The sequence below is a fragment of the Brassica napus genome, unplaced genomic scaffold, assembly GCF_020379485.1.
Source record: "Brassica napus cultivar Da-Ae unplaced genomic scaffold, Da-Ae ScsIHWf_1100;HRSCAF=1565, whole genome shotgun sequence".
NCBI lineage: Eukaryota > Viridiplantae > Streptophyta > Magnoliopsida > Brassicales > Brassicaceae > Brassica > Brassica napus.
This window is the reverse complement of record NW_026014525.1, coordinates 20,001-38,012: the sequence shown is the minus strand read 5'-3', so window position 1 is coordinate 38,012 and position 18,012 is coordinate 20,001. Positions and strand designations below refer to the sequence as shown.

The 18,012-nt window shown below is 47.3% G+C and overlaps 1 protein-coding gene and 1 non-coding gene across 2 annotated transcripts; one reads left to right on the top strand and one right to left on the bottom strand.

The window, feature by feature from the left end:
• Positions 1 to 2,027: 2,027 nt before the first annotated feature.
• LOC111205572 lies at positions 2,028 to 2,591 on the bottom strand. The gene has a single exon (XM_022701642.2). The coding sequence runs from the start codon at positions 2,589 to 2,591 to the stop codon at positions 2,028 to 2,030; it is 564 nt and encodes a 187-aa protein (XP_022557363.2).
• Positions 2,592 to 17,647: 15,056 nt separating this feature from the next.
• LOC125595970 lies at positions 17,648 to 17,753 on the top strand. The gene has a single exon (XR_007330730.1). It is a non-coding gene; the product is annotated as a small nucleolar RNA R71 (small nucleolar RNA).
• Positions 17,754 to 18,012: the final 259 nt, after the last annotated feature.

The window sequence follows — 18,012 nt, the reverse complement described above, 5'->3', positions numbered from 1 at the left end:
CGGTCTGAAACTATATTTGCTGGTACCCCATGAAGCTTTACTATTTCCTCCAAATACAGCTCTTCTAACGTCTCAACTTTTTCTGTAAGTTTCATCGGTAGGAAATGAGCAGATTTAGTGAGACGATCGACAATCACCCAAACTGCATCATTCCCACGGCCGGGTGCTCGAGGTAAACCAGAAATAAAGTCCATCGCTACTGCATCCCATTTCCATTCAGGGATAGGTAAGCTTTGAAGTAAGCCACCTGGGACATGGTGTTAAGCTTTTATCCGCTGGCAACTCTGACACTGGGAAACCCATATGGCAACATCTCTCTTCATCCCTGGCCAGTGGTAATATCTTCTGATATCTCGATACATCTTTGTGCTCCCGGGATGAATGCTTAAGAGAGAATGGAGTGCAGTCCTTAGAATCTCCTCTTGAAGTCCTTCTCCTTTCGGAACAGTTACTCGACCATTGAGTAACAAAGTTGCATCACTTGCAACTTGATATCCTCCGAAGTTTCCTTCATTCAACTGCTCTCGTATCTTCTTCAGGTTCACATCTCTCATTTGATATTTTCGGATACGAGAAAGTAAACCAGCTTGGCTTACTGCTTGTAGTCCTAGAGGTTCTCTTTCCTCTCCTTCTAAGGCAGCCAAACTAATCATCATGAATTCTGCTTCCAGGTTCTGGAGTTCTTTTTCAATATCTACATCAACTTTCCTTCTGCTTAACGCATCTGCAACAACGTTGGCTTTTCCTGGATGGTATAGGATCTGCATGTCGTAATCAGCTACGAACTCCATCCATCGTCTTTGCCTTAGGTTCAGATCAGGTTGAGTGAAAATATACTTAAGGCTTTTATGGTCCGTGAACACTTGGATCTTCTCACCATACAAATTTGATCGCCAAATCCGAAGGGCAAATACTACTGCAGCCATCTTTAGGTCATGTGTCAGATAATTTGCTTCATGCTTTCTTAGTTGCCTAGATGCATAGGCGATTACCTTATCGTCTTGCATCAGCACACAACCTAAACCAACATGAGATGCATCCGTATACACAGTGTATGGTTGGTTAGGCTTAGGCAATGCTAAGATAGGTGCAGTCGTCAAAGCTTCTTTTAACTTTTCGAATGCTTTCTCGGATTCTATACTCCATTCATAAGCAATCCCTTTACCGGTAAGACGAGTCAAAGGCTTTGATACGCTTGCAAATCCTGGGACAAACTTTCTGTAATAGCCGGCCAATCCAAGAAAACTTCGAATCTCGGTAACAGAAGTCGGATGCGGCCATTCCTTAATAGCAGCTATCTTTTCTGGATCGACGGCAACTCCTTCTTCTGACACTCGATGTCCTAAGAAGCCAACTTCTCTTTTCCAGAAACGACATTTACTAAGCTTAGCAAAAAGCTTTTGATCTCGGAGACGCTCCAAAACTAGTCGCAGATCCCTGTCGTGTTCTTCTGCACTTCGGGAATATATGAGGATGTTGTCAATGAATATGATAACAAACTCATCCAGGTAATCCCAAAATACTTCATTCATCAGTCGCATAAATGCAGCCGGGGCATATGTAAGACCACAAGGCATTACTACGAATTCAAAGTGTTCATAGCGGGTTCTAAAGGCGGTCTTCATGATATCGGTTTCGAAAATCGGAATCTGATGATAACCTGAAGCTAAATCAATCTTCGAAAACCAGCTTGCACCTTGTAACTGGTCTAATAGCTCATCAATTCTTGGGAGTGGGTACTTGTCTTTTATGGTTACCTTATTGATTCCACGATAATCAATACATAAACGGATGCTTCCGTCTTTCTTCTTTACAAATAGCACGGGTGCTCCCCATGGTGATGAACTAGGACGTATGAAACCTTTGTCTAACAAATCAGCTAACTGCTGCTTCAACTCAGCGAGTTCTGCTGGTGCCATTCGGTATGGTGCCTTTGCTATTGCACCTGATCCGGGTTCTAAGGTTATACTAAAGGGGTTACTCCTAGATGGCGGCAATCCCTCTAATGCCTTAAACACGTCCTCATATTATTTGACTACTGGTATTTCTTCCATGTTCTGCTCTTTCTTGTCTTCTACTGGTCCAGCAACTAAGGTCACTAAGTATACTTCTTCACCCTTCTCCAAAAGGTTTTCAAATCTCAATGCTGACACTAGTGACGCTCCATCACTTGGTACTATGCCATGGTAAGCTAAAGAGGGTTGGGTATCTCTCTCAAAAACAATCTTCCCTCGACCACAATCCAGGTGAGCTCGGTAACTTGACAGCCAGTCCATCCCTAAGATTACCTCGTACCTCTCTAAGGGGAGAACTAACAAATCAGCCGGAAAAACCATATCTTGGATAATGATTGGAACTGTTAGAATACAACCTTCAGTTTCAAGAACATGATCTCCGGGAGTTAGAACGGGAATGGATAAATTCACCTTAGTGAATTCTCCATTGAGTCGGGATGCTACTTCGGGAGCTACAAAACTATGTGTTGCTCCTGATGGTCCTGGTAACTCTAAAGCGTAAGCCCTACCAGCAGTGGCTTGACGCTTAGCAGGTCTAAGACTGAATAACTGCACAACCAGGCTGGTGAAGGACATAACTTAGTTCTAAAATTATCTCAGAAGTTGGTGAAGGACATAACTTAGTTTTAAATCACTTTTTAACCAAATATTCCTTGTCTTTGGCTCTCGTCTTGTTCTCGGAAAATCTCTTCCAGCTTAATAAAACTTCGACCAAAATATTTAAGACTCGACCAAACTATCAAGTGAATGTCTTTCAATCACAAGACAGTCCATTCGAGAGATTAATCTACCGGGTCGATTTTTATTTTTATTAATCCTTGTTGAACCAACTAAAAACTGGTCGAGCGGGATTTTTCTCGACCAAAAATTTATTGGCTCATGAGGGTTACTACACCGTGGGTGTAATAACCCTCACGAGCCAATAAATTTTTGGTCAAGAAAAATCCCACTCGACCAGTTTTTAGTTGGTTCGACCATGATTAAAAGAAATAAAAATCGACCCAGTAGATTAATTTCTCGACGGGACTGTCTTGTGGTTGAAAGACCTTCACTTGATAGTTTGGTCGAGTCTTAAATATTTTGGTCGAATTTTTATTAAACTGGAAGAGATTTTCCGAGAACAAGACGAGAGCCAAAGACAAGGAATATTTAGTTATAAATTATTGGAAATTATCAACCAACTGCTACAAGTAATTTTGGACCAGACTCATGTCTTCCACCAGCCTGCTTGCTCAGTCTTTAATCACATGACTTGCACCTGCCTGCTTTCTTAGCTTCTTCAGTAAATGGCACATGACAATCACAAGCTGCCTGTGTGCTTGCTTCCTCCTTTAATTATTTATGATTGGCTGGAAACTACTTCATGGGAGGGAAAGGACAGTATGGTGTAGATGATGAAACAGGTTGCCAGCTGTCTGCTCTCAGCCAAGCTTTGTTATGAGCTAAACCCTCAGGTGAAGCAACCACAGCTTGTATTTAACCCTCCTCCAGCTGCTTCCCACGTTCAGAACCCTGCAGAAAAACCTAGAGAATTTCAGTGAGAAAGAGAGAAAGAAGAACAGAAAACTCAGTGAGAAAAATCAAGAAACAAATTGGTGGTGACCTAATCTTCAACCTTAGCTCAGTTTGGTTCTTGAGAAAGATCAGAAGGTGAGATTTTTAAATAAAACCCTAGACCTAGTTGAGTTCAGATCATGATCAGACCTTGATCTTTCTCTTTGATCAGTCCAGCCACAAGCTTACCTTGCAGAAGAGGATCAGCTGAGGCCATCTAGTCCTTTGGTTTGTCTTGGTAAGCTTTGGTCTCCTAGCCTAAGTCAGTATCTGATCAGAACAGTTCATGGCTACCTTAGATCTGGGTCGGATCAGTTGTTTAAGTTATGATACAGTTCAGTTCTTGCTTAGTTTCGGTTTGAATCCATCTCCTAAAACAGTTTGCTAAGGTGTTAGGGATTGATTGGAGTTAAACGAAACTAAACTCAGTCTGATCTTGTCTTGAACTGTTGTTAACTGAATAGAACTGAACTGATCTGATCTGTTATGAAAGAAACCGAGCTTGAACTGATTTGATTTAAGTTGTTTAGCTTGAACCGAACTGTCGGATTGTTGATGTTCTGAACCCAACCTTGCCCTGTTTTGATCAGCTAAGGTGTGGAGCTTTGCTAGTCCCATCCTATCCATTCAGTCCCTTGGTAAGCCACAATCATGTGAGTCAGATGAGTTGTTGAGTTAACCATAGTAACCGATCAGAACCTTGTCCATTCTCAGGTCCATTCAGCTTTGTTCAAGAGGAACTTAAGTCTTGTCCAAGCCAGTTTCAAGACTGTTCTTTAGGTGAGTCTAGACAGATGTTGAGATAGATCATGAATGAGTCCTTGATTAAGTTAGTAAAGTGTCTGAATATTTAAGAATGGTGTTGTGTTTACTCATGGTAAACACTTACACTTAATGAATAATTTTAAAGTGAGGTTAATCCTAATCTTAGTACTTGTTCTCAAGTACTAATCTTAACTATGAAATAGTCATGGTTTTGATTATGGATTAATCATGGTTTAATTAAGGATTAATCTTGGTTTAATTAAGGATTAATCTTGGTTTAATTAAGAATTAATCTGAAATTAATTTAAGAGTAATCATGATTAATTAAGTACTAATCTTGGATTAATTAAGGATTAATATGAGATTAATTAAGGATTAATCTAGGATTAGTTAAGAGTTAATTATGATTAATTAAGGATTAATTTTGGAATAATTATGGAAGTAAAATCATGTGAAGTCTTGTTATATTCACTATCCCTAAAGTCCCCGCATTACCGTGACTTGGTCCTGCGAACGGAACAAGGTCATGAAGACACGATGATGGGGTAGCTCCCTGGAGACCGTGTACTGCATGACGATGCAGTGTCGGATTGTCCATACCGGACATTCGACAATGATGGTGATGCTAACTCACTAGTCTCGGTTAGCCTTAGTGGTTTCTCGGGTCTAGTATATATATTGTATTATATGAGTATGGTAACGGGCGGGTGTTGTGGAAGTGATGTTTAAAATAAGAATTCACAATGATGATCGATATTAAAGTATAGTACTAGTACTTGCATGATCATGTATATGCATTGATAATTGCTTGATTGTTATTGATTGTGTTGTGATTCTAGATTCACTGAGTAAACTAGTTGCTCATGACTCATTTGTGTGTGCAGGTAAACCTTAGGCGGGAGACACTTAAATCTTTTGGACGGAAGGAGCGGCCAACCAGCGGTAGTATTTTGTTGTCCTTGCAACGTACGTTTTGATATATATTTACTTAAAACGTTGTTGGGCGATAGGCCGTAGGGTAAACTATAACAGTTTGTAAGATGTTTAAAATAAATAAATAATGTATAAAAGATGTTTATAAATCACGAGTTCTCATATGATATTAGTCCTTGTCCGGGACGAACTAACTATCGAATATTGCTTTATCGGGTTGAAAAGCCTAGAGTAATATCCGATAGGAGTGTCTGTGTTCTTTGGTTGTTGGTCTAAGGTGATCAGATTTATTTCGAGAACCTCGGGTCGACCATCAGGGAACATCGACCGTGTCATTTCTGGTTATCTACGATCGGGGGTGTCACAGTGGGTGTCCGCCAGCACATACAGGATGTCCGTGGCTGTCCGTGTGTGTCAGTGTCTGTCAGTCTGCGTCCGTCAGCACACACAGGACGTCTGTGGCTGTCCATCAGTAGACATATCAGAACGTTGGTCCTTGGACTCAGCATGCTGACCCTTCCCGTGGATTGTTCGGGTGATTTTGTCCCACGTGGGCTGTCTGTTAAGTCCACACAGGACGTCTGTGGGTGTCCGCCAGCACACACAGGACGTCTGTGGCTGTCCGTGTGTGTCCGTGTGTGTCCATTTGTGTCCGTCAGCACACCCAGGACGTCCGTGGCTGTCCATCAGTACACATATCAGCACGTTGGTCCTTGGACTCAGCACGCTGGCCCTTCCTGTGGACTGTTGGGTGATTTTGGCCCACGTGGGCTGTCTGTTCAGTACACACAGGACGTCCGTGGCTGTCTGTGTGTGTCCGTCAGCACACACATGACGTCCATGGCTGTCCATCAGTACACATATCAGCACGCTGGTCCTTGGACTCAGCACGCTGGCCCTTCCCATGGACTGTTCGAGTGATTTTGGCCCACGTGGGCTGTCTGTTCAGTACACACAGGACGTCCGTGTGTGTTTCTCAGCACACACAGACGACGTTCGTGTGTGTCCGTCAGCACACACGTCTGTGGCTGTCCAGTCAGCATAACGTCTGTGGCTGTCCATCAGTGTGGCTGTCCACTCAGCACACTGGGTCCTGTGGTCCTTCAGCACGCTGGCCCTTCCTGTGGACTTCATGTGGTCAGTCAGTCTGTTCAGTACACACAGGACGTCCGTGGGTGTCCGCCAGCACACACAGGACGTCTGTTAGGGTCAAAAAAGGTTACGACAGAATTATCACCCAAAACCCTCGGAAATCACATTTCCGAAAGAGTTAGTAAAAGAAAGAAATAATTTTCGTAAAAAATAACCAATACGAAGTTTTTACGAAGAAGTATCCTTGAAGATTCAAAACAAACGAACCAAGCTCGATCATTGCGTATCTACCGCACATACACGCTACGTAGCGACCGAGCGATCGTCCCGTTTGGTCGCTACGTAGCGACCGAGCTCGGCCAAGCTCGGTTGCTACGTAGCGACCGAGCGCTCGTCCTGCTCGGTCGCTACATAGCGACCGAGCTCGAGCCAAAGCTCGGTCGCTATGTAGCGACCAAGTGCTCGTCCCGCTCGGTCGCTACGTAGTGACCGAGCTCGAACTAAAGCTTGGTCGCTACGTAGCGACCGAGCGCTCGTCCCGCTCGGTCGCTATGTAGCGACCGACCTCGAGCCAAAGCTCGGTCGCTACATAGCGACCGAGCCCGAGCCAAGATCGGTTGCTACGTAGCGACCGGGCTCGAGCCAAAGTTCGGTCGCTGCATAGCGACCTAGCTCTTCCGAAATGTCGAGACGACACCAGTCCATGCATTCTCGTTAAACCTTCAAATGCTATCTCCCGAAGACCGTAGCAAGCTCAGTCTATGTTTTCCGCTATTCAAAATTATCGATCAAACTTTGCGAGTTAAAAACCGCGGAAAGTTCGTTCTTTATCGAAAGAAATCGTAATAAACGTATCGAGTCGGAAGACGGCCCATTGGGACCTAAGACACGACTCGAGGCCCATCCTACGATTTCCGCGGTTTACGCTTGGTCCACAATGGAGGATAAATGTCAAGTTTCCGCGGATAAATACGGAAGTTTTGAAGATAATTGTGAAGATCAGGAAAAATGGAATATCTCCATTTTTATGCTATGACGGATTAAGGTCAGAAGAGTAAAAGCTTAAACCGACCTTGGAGCTAGTATATAAGGAGTCCTAGGCGAGGAGCATAAAGAGAGAACTTTTCAGAGCAAACTTAGCACTTAGAGCAATTTAGGCAATTTTCCGTTTTTGTTATTTCGAGCTGCGACTCAATTAGGTTTAGCCGTCTTAGGGTTGCTAAAACTAGGAATCTCGCCGACAGCTCTCGAGCCCAGGCTTATACCTTGTTGTAAACGCTCATACGCAGATTCGGAATAAGATCTACTTTGCTCTCTTTTTTTGATTTCTTATTCTTATCGTTGTTATTCTCGTGTTCTGATTGCTTGACGTGTGGTAATTAGCAGATATCCGGGTCCTCTGGGAAATCAGGGTTTTCCTAGTTTCCTTATTTAAACGGAAATCGACAGTGCAAATTTCGGTTCCCACAGTTTAGCGCTAGAAGGAGGGTGGGTACGGATCAATCTAACCCGCAAAAGCCACATCACGCTCAGTCAGACATGTCAACTAACGACGCGGATAACGTGCAGACTCCTCTTAACGGAGGCAGCGGCACCGATCTCCACACTCCAGCAGCGGACGTATCCGCGGCCAACGCACAAGCCAACGCCGGGACGCTCGAGGAGTTTTAAAAGATGTTCGCCACCTATGAGAAAAGGTCGGAAGAACAGGATAAGCTCGTGAGTACCTTGACCAAACAGGTTGAAACGTTAACGGAAAGGACTGGAGCAATCCGTCCCCGCGGAACCACCAAAATCCACGGGAAGAAGCTCGACTTCGCTACCCCACTCGACAGATCTGGAGTCGCTCGGGAACGACCTTGGGTCAAAACCCTAGCGAGAAATCTCCCATCGAAAAGGGGAACCCTGAAAGTCCTCCGCCCCCTGCAAAGGACTCGGAGGGTAACGAACCCGAGTGCATTGACCTGGATCCTAGCGATGTCTCCAACGACACCGACGAGGATGTCGACAGACATCCAAGAAGGACCAGAAGCCGATCTACTCGGGAAAGCTCCCCGTTCGAAAACCCAATGACGGAAGAAGAGGAAATCGCCTATTGGAATGAACCAGAGGAGCTGGCTGAAAGGCAAACCGAGCTCACTCGCAGTAAACGCCGACAGGCTCGGAAATCTACTGACGAAACATCGGATATCCGCGATCTTCGCGACTACATCACCAAGCCTGCGGCGGAAGTAAGGGCCGTAAAGTCTCAAATCCATCATGCTACTAGTGCTGCCCCCGAAATCGATCGACTGCTGGAATGAGCTCGGAAGACCCCTTTTACCAGTCGCATTTCGGATATGAGGGTATCTGATCCGGGAAAAATCAAAGTACCAAAGTACGATGGTACGGCCGATCCAAAAGCGCACCTTCAGGCTTTCCACATCGCAATGGGAAGAGCTAAACTGAAGGACGGCGAAAAGGATGCCGGCTACTGCCGCCTGTTCGTCAAAAATCTGGAAGGAGCGGTGCTCGAGTGGTTCGCACGCCTTCATCGCAACACCATCGGGAGTTTCCGACAGCTCGCATCGGAATTTCTCAAACAATACTTTGTATTCATAGACAGAGAAACTTCCGATGTTGATATCTGGAGTCTCTCCCAGAGGGAAGACGAACCCCTCCGCGAGTTTATCAGTCGGTTCAAGCTGATAATGTCCAGGGTCAGCGGGATAAGCGACAAAGTGGCCATCGACGCGCTGAGAAAGACGCTCTGGTACAAGTCGAAATTCAGAAAGTGGATAAGTCTCGACAAACCGCGAACGATCCAGGGCGCCCTCCACAAAGCGACGGACTACATCATAGTCGAGGAAGAAACTAAAGTCTTATCGCAAAAACATAAGGCGGCAAGACCATCCTCGAAGAACGTGGATCCGAAGGGGAGAAAGAAGAACTCTCGTAACGACAAGTACGTTCATCACGAGGGGGAAGATCTCCAAGGGGCGCATAATTATGCGATCAATTCGGATCAAGGCCGAACCATGGGCAACACGTGGACCCGCAATCAAGGGTACGACGAAAACACCTTCTGCGAGCTCCACCAGTCCCGAGGACACTCCACGACCAACTGCAAAGTCTTGGGAGCAAGGCTGGCCGCGAAGATGCTCGCTGGAGAGCTCTCGGAAGTGACCAGCGTCAAGGATCTCATCCTCGACTCTGATCGCCCTCGAAAGACGGACATAAATCCGCCCGCTGAAAAATCCCTCAACAAAACCAACCCGGGGATAAACGCGGTAGGAGGCCGGACGACAAGGGGAATGATAACAATCGTCGCAGAGTCAACATGATCATCGGAGGATCACAATACTGCGGCGACACTGTGTCGGCCATCAAGGCTTACCAATGGAAGGCAGAGTCGAGTGCAAATTGGCCTACATGGTCTCCTCCCCGAGATGGCCAAAATTGCTCGATCACCTTCACAAAGGAGGAAGCCGGCAGCATCGATCAACCTCACTGCGATCCGCTCATCATAGATCTTGTCATACGAGACTTAGAAGTCGGAAGGATACTCGTCGACACGGGAAGCACGGTCAACGTAATATTTCGCGACACTCTCAAGCGGATGAGCATCAAACTCGGAGAAGTAATTCCGACGCCAAAACCGCTCACGGGTTTTTCAGGCGAAGTATCGATGACTCTTGGATCGATCCAGTTGCCAGTCATGGCCAAGGAGATCACGAAAATCGTCGAGTTCGCGGTAGTCGATCATCCCGCTATCTACAACGTGATCATGGGAACCCCATGGCTCAACGCCATGCAGGCAGTTCCGTCGACCTACCACATGGGTCTCAAATTCCCAACCCCAAGCGAAGTCGCGGCTATCTGGGGATGCCAAAAACAGTTGCGGCTATGCTTCCTCGCAGAGCACAAGTTAAGGCAAATCACGACTTCTGCAACTGCAAACGGCAAACACACGAAGATAGATCCATCTTCAGCCAAAAACGCCCCAAGAAAAGACGAATTAAAATTGTCTACCAACGCAAACGCATCGGACGCCGAAACTCGACACGAGTCCGAAGCCCACGCTACAACTCAACCGGAACATCCGGAAAATAGCGTTGACCCAGCCACGATCAACACAGTCAAGGCGGACAGCGCGACGTCTACCGCCGAGTAAAAACACTCGCGGCATGAAGCAAAACTACGAGATGGCTTGATCCTCGAAAGGGGTACATAGGCAGCTCGTCAAAAGACGAGTTCAGCTATCCCCCTCTCTAAAAAGGAGGGGGGGGGGAGTGGGTGCGTATACTCGTATACTCCCACTTCGAAAAATCTTCGTTATTGTAATCGAGTTTTTAGAAACTTCAAAAATGAATACTATAATCTACGTTGCTCCTTTTTATCAAAAACGTTTACGATTCGGTTAAACGCAAAAACTTTCAGGACCGCCTGGAAACGTTAAGACTCTTGTCTGCAGCCTCATACGGCTCAAAATCGTAAAATTATAATCTTTCAAACACACAAAGATTCACGTATAATCCTCGAAACAACTGCGAGACGTCGCAAAGTTTAAATTCGAAGATAATACTAACAAATTGTCCGAACGCGACCACAAAAAACTTACACCCGGTTCGTCGATTGGCCCCGACGAACACGCCAGCCGTCTTAAACATACGCAACTCGATCACTCTTTTGATCTTCAAAAACGTCCAACACTAGGACGAAAGCGCGCTACAACAAAAATCTGAAATTTTGGTTTAGCACTCCCAGTTGGCTTAAAAATTGCCTCTAAGAAGATGCTCGATTCGTACCATACAAGTCATATAAGCCGAGAACCTATCGCGGACTTTAAATCGGTGCGAGTCAGGAAGAAATCGCAACAGGAAAAACGATAGCCGGCTAGTCACCGCACAAACCTCAACCGAAAGTAAACCTAGGTCTTGCCCTAAACCCAACGCTCTGGTCTCAAACATCTCAAGACATGATATCCAAAAGATACGAGATCCTAAACCATGTCTCTCTGTTCACATCTCAATGTTCCCGAAAATCGTAGAGATAAGTAATTTTCTACGAGAATCACGAATGAACCAACAGATTGAACGTCTCAGCGGAACTAAATATGAGACGACAACTCATATTTACTTCGAACATACTCAGGAAAATTTGAGATGAAACATTCATCATATATATAAACTGCGTAAAGCGGTAAGGGATTCAAAGCCACCAACGACCAGTCCCGGAAAATACAAATACAGCCATCTAGGCCTAAACGAAATCCAAATTTAAAAGGCCACACTCGGCCGAAAACAAATAAACGATAATCCAACTCAACCATCGACACAAAGGATCAGTCCGTCCAATCGCTACCTTCTCACCCACCAAAGACGGGATCCTCAACGGTCGGTTCTGCATCATCCTCAGCGTCGGGCGGCCTTTGACCACTGCTCTGCCCAGTGGCATAGACAGCAGGCAAGGAAGTATCTTCAAAAAACACCCCCATGTCATCATCAATCGACGAGCTGAAACAAGATCGATGAGTTTCGACCGCAGCACGGACCCTCTCGGGAGAAAAGTAACCCCAAAGCAGCGGGCCACCACGGAGAAGGTTTCGAACGACGCACAGATCTTCCAGAAAAGGAGGAATGGGGTTGTGCACTACAAAATAGACATAGTTCAGATATAAAGTAAAAAAAAGTGGGTGGTAAGAAAATAACGAGTGATCATTCAACACGTTACCTCCTACCCCCCCACAGTCGCCTAAACGAGGGAAGGCACTCCACGGCAACCGAGGCTTGATCCAATCTAACGTAAAGTAACTCTTCCATCCACGATCGCCCTGAGGGAATCCTTTCAGGACCTCCATAAAAGTACGCGGTCTAAAACCATACAGACGATCGGCCCCAACACGAGACATCGTAAGGAAAGCTTCGAGATATTCAGCAGTAAGCTTTATGCCTCGCTCGTATCCCAAGACTAGCAACCCGACAAGGTGGTTTATACCGCGGGGAGAAATCTGACTTATCGAAACTTCCAAAAGGTTCAGAAACACTACTATAACCGACGGTATGGGAAACCATAGGCGAGCACGCATCAGATGCTCCTCGTACAAAGTAAAAAAGCCTTTGGGATGTTCGTCAGCCCTCTCCCCCTCGAGGGGTAATCGAAAATCCACGTTTTCCGGAACGTGACAGAAGCTGCGTACGGTCCCAAGGAATGGGAGGGTACACCTGCTCGGTCTCCCGATGACCCTTTCCGAAAAAGGCCTCACGGGAACCCACGGCTCGGGAGGCGGTTCTTCCACGTTGGACAAAGCCACCCAATGTGCGTCAGCCTCGGCAGGGTCAGCGGAGTCGATCTCTCGAACAACCTCACCGCGTTGGTCACAGACAGTTTCGCAATTGAAGATAGTAGGCCGAGCGTTTCCCGAAATCCCTTGAGACATTCTCAACAGGGAGGGAAAGGAAAAATCTCAATGCCAGAGAGTGAAAATTGAAAGGACCTTTTCACTCTTAAACTTTGAGAAGATAATGAAGTGAAAAACTAGAAACAAGTTACCTCCCTTCTTATAGGCATGAGAAGTTACTATTCAAACTCGGACTTTCGGATATTAATTCCGTCCAACACGCCTAACTTGCCAAACATGCCTAACCGCACGCTAGGACCCTACGATGCATGGTCCTAACGGGCTGGGGGGCTAACTATTGGGGTCAAAACGGTTACGACGGAATTATCACCCGAAAACCCTCAGAAATCACATTTCCGAAAGAGGTAGTAAAAAGAAAGATATAATTTTCGTAAAAAATAACCAATACGAAGTTTTTACGAAGAAGTATCCTTGAAGATTCAAAGCAAACGAACCAAGCTCGATCATTGCGTAGCTACCGCACATACACGCTGTCCGGTCGCTACGTAGCAACCAAGTCCGAGCCGATCTTGGTCGCTACGTAGCGACCGAGCATCCAACCCGCTCGGTCGCTACGTAGCGACCGAGCCAAAGCTTGGTCGCTACGTAGCGACCGATCTCTCGGCCAAGCTCGGTCGCTACGTAGCGACCGAGCGCTCGTCCCGCTCGTGCGACCCGATGTACAGACAATATGCATGGGATTTGCCGCTTCAATAGCATCCTTTATCCTAGTCGGAGGAGAAATTACCAAACGTGTAGCATTCCCTCACGCTTGGCACCAATGAGTTTTTTTATTTTAAAGAAAAAATACTATGCCTTCGCCCTCGGAAATATGAATTAGTTAAGTAATAATAGCATGGCACTTCGAATTCGATATGAAATTTTTTAGATTAAAAAAATTAGATTATATATTGAAAGAGTAGTATGGGATAAGAAAGGGGTATTTAAAATGATATTTTCCATATTCGGGCACATCTCAACGTCACAAACTTTGTTTTCACACCGGAAGCTTATTTACAAAAACAAAAAAAAAAGACACTTTGGGATTGCTGAATTATAGACAGATAAAAAAAATGATATATAAAGCAACGGAACCATCATATTATTTTTTTAACTCCTACAAAACAAAAAAGAAGGATGGTAATTGGATCATTTATGGATCCGCGTATAATAGAACCTATATTTTGTTTTCTTTCGACCGAGAGCTCGTCCCGCTCGGTCGCTGCATAGCGACTGAGCTCTTCCGAAACGTCAAGACGACACCAGTCCATGCATTCTCGTCAAACCTTAAAATGCTATCTCCCGAAGACCGTAGCAAGCTCAGTCTATGTTTTCCGCTATTCAAAATTATCGATCAAACTTTGCGAGTTAAAAACCACGGAAAGTTTGTTCTTTATCGAAAGAAATCGTAAGAAACGTATCGAGTCGGAAGACGGCCCATAGGGACCTAAGACACGACTCGAGGCCCATCCTACGATTTCTTAACCAAAAGCCCGTAAACCACCGCACGGTTTACGCTTGGTCCACAAGGGAGGATAAATGTCAAGTTTCCGCGGATAAATACGGATGTTTTGAAGATAATTGTGAAGATCGGGAAAAATGAAATATCTTCATTTTTATGCTATGACGTCTTAAGGGCAGAAGATTAAAAGCGTAAACCAACCTTGGAGCTAGTATATAAGGAGTCCTAGGCGAGGAGCATAAAGAGAGAATTTTTCAGAGCAAACTTAGCACTTAGAGCAATTTAGGCAATTTTCCGTTTTTGTTATTTCGAGCTGCGACTCAATTAGGCTTAGCCGTCTTAGGGTTGCTAGAACTAGGAATCTCTCCGACAGCTCTCGAGCCCAGGCTTATACCTTGTTGTAAACGCTCATACGCAGATTCGGAATAAGATCTACTTTGGTCTCTTTTTTCGATTTCTTATTCTTATCGTTGTTATTCTCGTGTTCTGATTGCTTGACATGTGGTAATTAGCAGATATCCGAGTCCTCTGGGAAATTAGGGTTTTCCTAGTTTCCTTATTTAAACGGAAATCGACAGTGCAAATTTTGGTTCCCACAACGGCGGACACCCACGGATGTCCGTGGCTGTCCCTGTGTGTCTGTGTTTGTCCGTCAGCACACACAGGACGTCTGTGGCTGTCCATCAGTACACATATCATCACGCCGGTCCTTGGACTCAGCACGCTGGCCCTTCCCGTGGACTGTTTGGGTGATTTTGGCCCACGTGGGCTGTCTGTTCAGTACACACAGGACATCCGTGGGTGTCCACCAGCACACACAGGACGTCTGTGGCTGTCCGTCAGCACACACAGGACGTCTGTGGCTGTCTGTGTGTGTCTGTGTGTGTCCGTGTGTGTCCGTCAGCGCACACAGGATGTCCGCGGCTGTCCATCAGTACACATATCAGCATGCTGGTCCTTGGACTCAGCACGCTGGCCCTTCCTGTGGACTGTTCGGGTGATTTTGGCCCACGTAGGCTGTCTGTTCAGTACACACATGACGTCTGTGGGTGTCCGCAAGCACACACAGGACGTCTGTGGCTGACCGTGTGTGTCCGTCACCACACACATGACGTCTGTAGCTGTCCATCAGTACACATATCAGCACGCTGGTCCTTGGACTCAGCATGCTGGCCCATCCCGTGGACTGTTTGAGTGATTTTGGCTGACGTGGGCTGTCTGTTCAGTACATACAGGACGTCCGTAGGTGTCCGCCAGCACACACAGGACGTCCGTGGCTGTCCGTCAGCACACACAGGACGTCTGTGGCTGTTCGTGTGTGTCCGTCAACACACACAGGACGTCCGTGGTTGTCCATCAGTATACATATCAGCACGCTGGTCCTTCGACTCAGCACGCTGGCCCTTCCCGTGGACTGTTCGGGTGATTTTGGCCCACGTGGTTTAGTACACACAGGACGTCCGTGGTGTCCGTCAGTCAGGACGTCCGTGTGTGTCCGTCAGCACACACAGGACGTCCGTGGCTGTCCGTGTTTGTCCGTCAGCACACACACGACGTCCGTGGCTGTCCACCAGTAGACATATCAGCACGTTGGTCCTTGGACTCAGCACGCTGACCCCTCCCGTGGACTGTTCGGGTGATTTTGGCCCACGTGGGCTGTCTGTTCAGTCCACACAGGACATCCGTGGGTGTCCGCCAGCACACACAGGACGTCCGTGGCTGTCCGTGTGTGTGTCTGTCAGCACACACAGGACGTCCGTGGCTGTCCATCACTACACATATCAGCACGTTGGTCCTTGGATTCGACATGCTGGCCCTTCCCGTGGACTGTTCGGGTAATTTTGGCCCACGTGGGCTATCAGTTCAGTAAAAACAGGACGTCTGTGGGTGTCTGCCAGCACACACAGGACGTCCGTGGCTGTCCGTGTGTGTCCGTGTGTGTCCGTCAGCACACACATGACGTCCGTGGCTGTCCATCAGTACACATATCAGCACGCTGGTCCTTGGACTCAGCACGCTGGCCCTTCCCGTGGACTGTTTGAGTGATTTTGGCCCACGTGGGCTGTCTGTTCAGTACACACAGGATGTCCGGGTGTATTTGTCAGGACACACAGGATGTCCGTGTGTGTCCATCAGCACACACAGGACGTCTGTGGCTGTCCGTCAGCACACATAGAACGTCTGTGGCTGTCCATCATTACACATATCAGCACGCTGGTCCTTGGACTCAGCACGCTAGCCATTCCCGTGGAATGTTCGGGTGATTTTGGCCCATGTGGTCTGTCTGTTCAGTACACACAGGACGTCCTTGGGTGTCCGCCAGCACACACAGGACGGCGGACACCCACGGACGTCGGTGGATGTCCGTGTGTGTCCGTGTGTGTCTGTCAGCACACACAGGACGTCCGTGGCTGTCCATCAGTACACATATCAGCACGCCGGTCCTTTGACTCAGCATGCTGGCCCTTCCCGTGGACTGTTTGGGTGATTTTGGCCCACGTGGGCTGTCTGTTCAGTACACACATGACGTCCGTGGGTGTCCGCCAACACACACAGGATGTCCGTGGCTGTCCGTCAGCACACACAGGACGTCTGTGGCTGTCCGTGTGTGTCTTTGTGTGTCCGTGTGTGTCCGTCAGCATACACAGGACGTCTGTGGCTGTCCATCAGTACACATATCAGCACGCTGGTCCTTGGACTCAGCACGCTGGCCCTTCCCGTGTACTGTTCGGGTGATTTTGGCCCACGTGGACTGTCTGTTCAGTACACACTGGACGTCCGTGGGTGTCTGTCAGCACACACATGACGTCCATGGCTGTCTGTGTGTGTCCGTGTGTGTCCGTCAGCACACACAGGACGTCCATGGCTGTCCATCAGTAGACATATCAGCACGGTTGTCCTTGGTCTCAGCACGCTGACCCTTCCCGTGGACTGTTCTGGTGATTTTGGCCGACATGGGCTGTCTGTTCAGTACACACAGGACGTCCGTGGGTGTCCGCCAGCACACACAAGACGTACGTGGATGTCCCTGTGTGTCCGTGTGTGTCCGTCAGCACACACAGGACGTCTGTGGCTGTCCATCAGTACACATATCAGCATGTTGGTCCTTGGACTCAGCGTGCTGGCCCTTCCCATGGACTGTTCGGGTTATTTTAGCCCACGTGGGCTGTCTGTTCAGTACACACAAGACGTCCGTGGGTGTCCGCCAGAACACACAGGACGTCTGTGGCTGTCCGTGTGTGTCCGTGTGCACACGCAGGACGTCCGTGGCTGTCCATCAGTACACATATCAGCACGCTGGTCCTTGGACTCAGCACGCTGGTCCTTGGACTCAACACGCTGGTCCTTGGACTCAGCACGCTGGTCCTTGGACTCAGCATGCTGGCCCTTCCCGTGGACTGTTCGGGTGATTTTGGCCCTCGTGGTGTTAGCAGCTGCACTTCGTTAAATCCGTGGTGTGGACAGTCTCACTGGAAGAACCTAAATCTAATCCACGCATCTTTGAAGGACTCTCCCACCTCCTGCGAGAATGTGGAAATTTTGTTTCGAATTTCTTCAGTGCGCGCCTAATCGAAGAAGTTTCGTAAGAAAGCATTCTTGATGTCGGCCCAGGATGTTAAGGATCCTGTGGGTAGCTGCCTAAGCCAGTGCATCGCTTCTCCATTCAGCGTGTATCTGAAGAGCTTGCACAGCAGGTAATCTTTGGGGACTCCTTCCATCCGAATAGCAGCGATTAAATCCTCGAACCGTTCTAGATGGTCCATAGGATGCTCGTGCGGTAACCCAGAGTTGGGTATCTGCGACACGAGAGA

Coding starts and splice junctions, on each gene's coding strand:
- LOC111205572 (XM_022701642.2), bottom strand. CDS start 2,591: ATGTCCTTCACCAGCCTGGTTGTGCAGTTATTCAGTCTTAGACCTGCT.